Here is a 7,851-nt window from a genome sequence, read left to right as displayed (position 1 = left end):
GAGCAATTAGGAATCTAATTAAAAAACAATTTATATGGTACCCCTATGGCATGTGGGTCCCACCGGGATTAATAGGACCAGTTTGACCTCGGTCAAAAGAGGCCAGGCCCACCAGTCAGTGACTCGACAAATTTTTCCTTAGAGAAGTAAAGACAAAGAAAAAGGAAATAGGGATGGCCTCACATGTCAGCCACTGAGACTTAGGGATAGAGTTCGATTAAAAAAATAAATCAATTAGGAACAATGCAATTTCACAATTATTCGAATTAATTCAAAGTTGAATCTTTAAACTAGCATAGCTTGGATTTGAATGAAACTTGAACCTAAATTTATCTAAAATCGAGATCTATCTGATGGTATCACTTTTATCATTTATTTTGTATTATATGAATTTATGGTGATTTTATTTGAATTCTATTCGAATTCAAATCAAATCTTTCGTGCCTAAATCTAGATCCCTAGGAAGTTGATGAGTTGAGTGAAGACCAGAGTCAGCAAGGCTGTGAGCAAGGCAAGTCATCACTAATCTTTGAGCATGTTAAACCTATTGTGAAGTTATGTTGATTTAAATAAAATTTGCATGCTATATATATATATATATGTATGTATGCATGTATATATATATATATGTATATATATGTATATATATATATGTATATATATATATGCGCGAATGTCCTATTTGTTATATGCCATACTTTGATGTTGATTCCCTGCAATTCTTTGTATCCGCAATATCGTGTCCTGTAAATCTAATAACTGCTTAGTCAATTCCACTTAGATTCATGCACATCCATGTTTATCAAATGCTATGGTGGTGTTTGGATCTAGGGACTTATCGGATGTTTAGACATTAATTTGGAGTATTAAACATAGACTACTTACAAAACTAATTACAAAAATGAGATCTAATTCACATGACAAATTTTTTAAGTCTAATTAATCCATAATTAGCACATGTTTACTGTAGCATCACATAGGCTAATCATGTATTAATTAGGCTCAATTGATTCGTTTCATGAATTAGTCCAGGGTTATGGAATAGGTTTTGTTAATAATCTACATTTAATACTTCTAATTAGTATCCAAACATCCGATATGACAGGAACTAAATTTTTAGTCCCATCCAAACAGTCCCTAAATGCTTGGGCATCTACTTTGGGGAAGCTAGTTGATATACGACATGTGGAGACATGAGCGCCACTTTGGTATAACATGAACAAAATGGTTTGTGAAAGGAAATCTAAACTAAACAAATGTTTTTAGACTAGGGTGGCTGGATGACTTGGGTGGTGTCCGGTAAAGGCTAGTGCCGTCCTTGGTCTGTTAAGGACCGTGCCTTGAAGCTAAGCATGAAATGACCCTAGTACAACCATACTTCTCGTATGGGTATAGACCTAGCGGAGTAAATAGCCGAGCAGAGGTGGTACCCAAGTGCACTGGTTTTCATCTAGGTGTGTGAATAGGCGGGGAGCCTACGGTGGGTAACCATCTGTGGGCAACCAAATTAAAACCTACCTTAACTATAACTTAACGCATGTGTGAGTTTTTCCCTCCTCGGGAACGCCAGAACTCCTCTCACTACTAGAAACCATGTATGCCTAGAGTGCATGAGGGCTCAAGTTCATGGAGCGGGTACTGTCAAAGTGAGGTTATTGAAAGGCTTTGCCATGACGCATCTCATTCATTCGGACTTTGGCTCATGTGTTGGGCAAGTCACGGCGTACGGGTGGAGTGTATATCCACTACAGTGTGAGTAAACCAACATATTCGAATAGCTGTGCTCGTGGATATTGAGCACCGGGACATGTGTTACACTTGCCTAGAATCTAAATTCTTAAAATGATGGGTGGGATATGCATGATGATTTTGTACTGGTGGATGAACTTCTCGAAAAGCGAGAAGGGGTAGACCCTAGAAAACCATGATGGTCTAGTGGCCGGAAGCTATCCTTGGGATCACAACGGATGGTGGACAGAAGCATCACTGTTTAATGAATAATGGTATTAAAACCTGATCAGTCTATGCTAGGTCTTAGGCTTATGAAAAGAATTACAAAATGAGCTTTACACAAAAAGAACCTTTAACCATTCCTTGAATATCCTCTATGATATGCATCGTTGAGTGTAATTAATCATGGATAATTTAATACAAATTAAATCCAGCCATGCTTTATATTTAGGAAATTTTATTTTCCCACATTTAACTTCATTTGTAAATTAATAAACATTTAATATAAATTCTAAAAATAATTTATAAATTCTGAAACGAAAATCAGGATGTGAGAGTGGGTTAGCCCAATTCAGGTAGTGCCTAAGAAAGGTGGAATGACAATCGTTAAAAACTCAAAAAAACGAGTTGATCCCACAACGTACTGTCATGGGCTGGAGGATGTCTATCGACAATAGAAAACTCAAAAAGGCTACAAAGTCAGTCCCCGTTGCTCTTTGTTGACAGTTATTAAATACCAAATTTAAACCGTCAATACATGCATAAATCTAAAAATATAAAACATCCAACATAGTGGTAGGGTTTAATTCCAGCAGCAAAAGCAGAACTCGAACTACACACAAGCTCCAGGTCACTTCCAGATCTTCATTGCTTGCATGGTGTGTCACTCGCATTGTGTTCACTCTAATATCCTTCCTGGGTGCCAACCATAACTTGTTTTCAAGATTTCATTTGTGACTTGATTTAGCAGCACATCCACCCATTGCAGCTTGATGACTTGCCTCCTATGATTTATGTAGAACTAAATGACACCCCGCGCGTTGTTGCGGGCATAACTTGATTTACATAGTAGATTTTTTTAAAAAAATCTACTGATCCTCATCATCAAGCATCGAAGTTGAGTACTCCTACCTTGCTCAGAAAGCGTAAAAACATTTGACATCAATGATGCAAGAAATCACTATGAGAGCGAAGAAAATTAAATATAAAGACCTTTTGATCATTACGATTTTCAAATGAATGAAATCACAGCACATGTTAGTTTGACTCCATATGCATTTGCATGAGCTTGAGGTAGCACATTGGGGAATGCACATGGCCACAACCCACAACTATGTATCAATTGTATACAACAAAATGAGAAAAAAAACATCTTGTAAAAAAAGATAAAATAGAAGAAATGAGTAAAGATCTGCACAAGCTGCAATTAAATCTTTGGATAATTACATATCCAATATTATTAGTTTTTACTTCATGTGCTAAAAAAAGTGAACTGAATGATTTATCATGATCAGAATATGAATTTTCGTCGCAGATTTTCACTGCAGTGGGATCAAGTTCCATAGTGAAAAATTAAAGCATTCAAATAGGTTCCTCTAGCAGCGAAAGGCTTAAATTCGAGAATTGAGTAAGGGATGTTAGAATAAATGGGCTAGGCCCGATTTTTCTATTAAAATCTCAAGGGCCAATAATAAATGTTAAGGATAATAATACCACCCTAGGAATTAAAAGTGGAGTATCTCAACTTAAATAGGGAGTTATTGGAGGCTCCCTGTTGACCGGTTGAGGTGGGGATCGGAAAGCCACGCGCGCGCCGAGCCGAGCCGGCCGGGCCGAGGCCGTGGGCGAGGCGTGGCGTGCGTTGCATTGGGTTGGGTTGTGTTGCGTCTCTCTCTCGATCCTTTTGCAACGGACCAGAATCCAACCCCGCGAGATTGCCTCTGTAACGGGCAGGCGATTCAATACACATTGATTGCGTTACTATGGCAACAGGCGGATTCCTCTCCTGCGTTATTAGGAAACAGAGACCCCTGATCAGATCTCCATGCTTTCTCTCCCATTTCTATTTCCTCGGTTCTGATCCCGATTAGATCTCCACGCTTTCTTTCCCATTTCTTTTTCCCCGGTTCTGATCGCTTGCGCGCACGAGAGATCGGAACGAGCAAGGCTTTTGGGGAGTGCTTCCGCACGACTGCTCCTCTTCTTCTGTTCGTTGTCCGTTCGTCTGCATCACCCGACTGCTCCTCTTCTTCTGTTCATCGTCCGTTCGTCTGCATCACCATGTCTTCTGGAGATGGCGCACCCGGAGGCAAAGCTGGCGCACCTGGAGCTAGAGCTGGCGCACCGATCGACAACACCAACGGAGGCAGTTCTGCCTCACAATCTAGCGGAGGGACTTTCACAGGGTATAACATTTTATCGCTATCTCTGTTTTTGTTACTTCTGTTAGTTGCAATGTTATTGCGTTCTCTACATGATGATGATGCTTATTCTATCTTAAGCATGCTCCTGGTTATGTTTAATTTTATCACTAGATCACCTCACATTGTTCATGTCATGATTATTGTCTTAATATTTTGGATTAAAATATGCCGATATATGACTATATTTCCAACAATCCAAAAACCTGATAGATCATTTTCGGTAGTTGGCTTTGTTGCTGCACTAAAACCACATACTTTTGATGGTTCTAATTATAAGAGATAGAAAGCACGTGCACTACTGTGGTTGACAGCGATGCAATGTTTCTATATTTCATGGGGTAAACGAAGTGAACCACCTCTCTCTCCTGAGGAGGAGGTTAAGTTCGAGGCTTCGGATTGCCTATTCCATGGAGCATTGATCAATGTACTCGCTGACAACATAGTGGACATGTATATGCACAATGCCTTCAGGGAACGACATGTGGGATGCACTTGAGGCCAAGTTCAGAGTTTCCGACGCCGGCAGCGAGCTATATGTCATGGAGCAGTTCTATGACTACAAGATGGTCGATGACCGTTCTGTAGTGGAACAAGCTCATGAGATTCAGATGCTGGCTAAGGAGCTTGAGAACAACAACTGTGAGTTGCCGGACAAGTTTGTGGCGGGTGGCATTATTGCCAAATTGCCACCTTTTTGGTCGGACTTTGCCACTTCTCTAAAGCACAAGAGACAAGAGTTCAGTGTTTCTGATCTCATTGGCTCTTTGGGTGTTAAGGAGAATGCGAGGGCAAAGGACAACTTGGGCAAAAAGGTCGAGAGAGGTTCTAGTGCCAATATGGTACAAAAGAAGAACCCTCAAGCATCCCACAACAACAAGAAAGTCAAGCCTGATGTCAAACCCAAGGCTACAACCAATTTTAAGAAGAAAGGCAAGGGAAAGGCAAAGGGAGACTGCTTTGTGTCTCGCAAGTCTAGGCATTGGGCCAAGGACTGTCCTGAACGCAAAGACAGGAAGTCTGCCAACATGGTCATTAGCAAGGGCGGAGGAACATTAGGGTACGGTAAAATTTTACCTACAATTCTCTCTGTTTTTCATTCACCTGATTGGTGGGTTGATACTGGTGCTAATATTCATGTATGTGCTGATATTTCCCTGTTTTCTTCTTATCAGGTCGGGAGAGGTTCCTCCTTGTTGATGAGAAAAGGGTCACTTGCGGCTGTTCATGGTGTTGGTACGGTCGATCTGAAGTTTACTTCGGGAAAGACCGTGCAGCTGAAGAACGTGCAACATGTCCCTTCAATAAAGAAGATTCTAGTTAGTGGCTCTCTACTGTGTAGAGAAGGTTTTAGACTTGTGTTTGAATCCAATAAATGTGTCGTATCTAAATATGGAACTTTTATTGGAAAATGTTATGACAGCAGAGGCTTCTTCCGCTTTTCTTTGGATGACATGTGTAATAATAATAATGTTGTTAACCATATTAGCGAGAATGATGAGTCCAATGTGTGGCATTCACGACTTTGTCATGTGAATTTCCGTTGTATGACGCGCTTGGCTAACATGAGTTTAATTCCAAAATTCACTTTGGTCATAGGTTCCAAGTGCCATACTTGTGTTCAATCGAAACAACCTCGCAAGCCTCACAAGGCATCTGAGGCGAGGGATTTGGCACCTCTAGAACTTGTTCATTCCGATCTGTGTGAAATGAACGGCGTGTTGACTAAAGGGGGAAAGAAATATTTCTTGACACTGATAAATGATTGCACTAGATTTTGTTATGTGTATCTATTGAAAACAAAGGATGAAGCATTGCATTACTCTAAGACCTATAAAGCTGAGGTAGAAAACCAAGTTGAAAGGAAAATCAAACGGTTGAGGTCTGATAGGGGTGGCGAGTATTTTTCCAATGAGTTTACATCATTTTGTGAAGAGTTTGGAATTATTCATGAGAGGACGCCTCCCTATTCACCCCAATCAAATGGGGTAACCGAAAGAAAGAATCATACTCTAACTGAGATGGTGAATGCCATGTTAGACACTACAGGACTTTCCAAGGAATGGTGGGGTGAGGCAGTTTTGACTGCTTGTCATGTCCTGAATAAAATTCCAATGAAGCATAAGGAAGTAACACCATTCGAGGAATGGGAAATGAAGAAATTAAATCTCTCATACCTACGAACATGGGACTATTTGGCCAAGGTAAATATACCTATAGCCAAAAAGCGTAAACTTGGACCGAATACTGTTGATTGTGTGTTCCTTGGTTATGCTATTCACAGCGTGGGTTATAGATTCTTAATAGTAAACTCTGGAGTACCCGACATGCGAATTGGTACAATTATTGAGTCCAGAGATGCCACATTCTTTGAGAATGAATTTCCCATGAAAAATACGCCTAGCACTTCTAGTCAAGAAACTGTCATACCCCATGAACACTTTGCACCGATAAAACACAATGATCAAACGCCTGAGGGAAATCCTGAGGAGGATAACATTGTAGATACTCGTAAGAGTAAGAGACAAAGGGTTGCAAAATCCTTTGGAGATGACTACATTGTATACCTCGTGGACAACACTCCAAGAAACATAGAAGAGGCATATTCATCTCCTGACGCTGACTACTGGAAGGAAGCAGTACGCAGTGAGATGGACTCAATTATGTCTAATGGTACTTGGGAAGTCGTTGAGCGTCCATAGGATGCAAATGGGTTTTCAAGAAAAAGCTTAGGCCTAATGGTACAATTGAAAAGTACAAGGCAAGGCTTGTGGCCAAGGGTTATACCCAAAAAGAAGGCGAGGAATTTTTTGACACCTACTCACCAGTTGCCCGTTTGACCACGATTCGAGTACTACTTGCACTGGCAGCCTCTCATGGTCTTCTCGTCCATCAGATGGATGTTAAGACAGCTTTCCTAAACGGAGAGCTGGAGGAGGAGATCTATATGGATCAACTAGACGGATATGTACTAGAAGGTCAGGAAGGAATAGTGTGTAAACTGTTGAAATCCTTGTATGGCCTTAAGCAAGCATCTAAGCAATGGCATGAGAAGTTTGACACCACACTTATATCTGCTGGCTTTGTCGTGAATGAAGCTGACAAATGTGTGTACTATCGCTATGGTGGGGGAGAAGAAGTGATCTTGTGTTTATATGTCGATGACATATTGATCTTTGGGACCAGCCTCAATGTGATTGAGGAGGTCAAGGACTTTTTATCCAAGAGCTTTGAAATGAAGGATTTGGGAGAGGCTGATGTTATTCTTAACATTAAGCTACTAAGAGGAGATGAGGGTGTGATTACACTTGTGCAATCCCACTATATGGACAAGGTTTTAAGTCGCTTTGGCTATAGTGACTGCAAGCCAGCTGCTACTCCTTATGATCCCAGCGTGCTATTAAGGAAAAACCGAAGAATAGCAAGGGATCAACTGAGATACTCCCAAATCATTGGTTCATTGATGTACTTGGCTAGTGCAACGAGGCCTGACATCTCATTTGCTGTAAGCAAGCTGAGCCGATTTGTCTCAAATCCAGTAGATGATCATTGGCAGGCTCTGGAAAGAGTAATGCGCTATCTAAAGGGCACTATAAGCTATGGAATTCACACTACCGGGTACCCAAAAGTACTGGAAGGGTATAGTGACTCAAACTGGATATCTGATGCTGATGAGATAAAGGCCACAAGTGGATATGTG

The 7,851-nt window shown here is 40.7% G+C and overlaps 1 protein-coding gene across 1 annotated transcript; it reads left to right on the top strand.

Moving 5' to 3' along the window:
- Positions 1-784: 784 nt before the first annotated feature.
- Positions 785-5,659, top strand: LOC127753009 (uncharacterized). Its single transcript, XM_052278462.1, has 3 exons — positions 785-4,136; positions 4,626-5,211; positions 5,327-5,659. The coding sequence occupies exons 1-3, from the start codon at positions 4,025-4,027 to the stop codon at positions 5,349-5,351; spliced, it is 723 nt and encodes a 240-aa protein (XP_052134422.1). The 5' UTR covers positions 785-4,024; the 3' UTR covers positions 5,352-5,659.
- Positions 5,660-7,851: the final 2,192 nt, after the last annotated feature.

This window comes from Oryza glaberrima, chromosome 10 (genome assembly GCF_000147395.1).
Source record: "Oryza glaberrima chromosome 10, OglaRS2, whole genome shotgun sequence".
In the NCBI taxonomy this organism is placed as follows: domain Eukaryota; kingdom Viridiplantae; phylum Streptophyta; class Magnoliopsida; order Poales; family Poaceae; genus Oryza; species Oryza glaberrima.
Note: the sequence above shows the minus strand (reverse complement) of the source record. Positions and strands in the feature narration are given on the sequence as shown.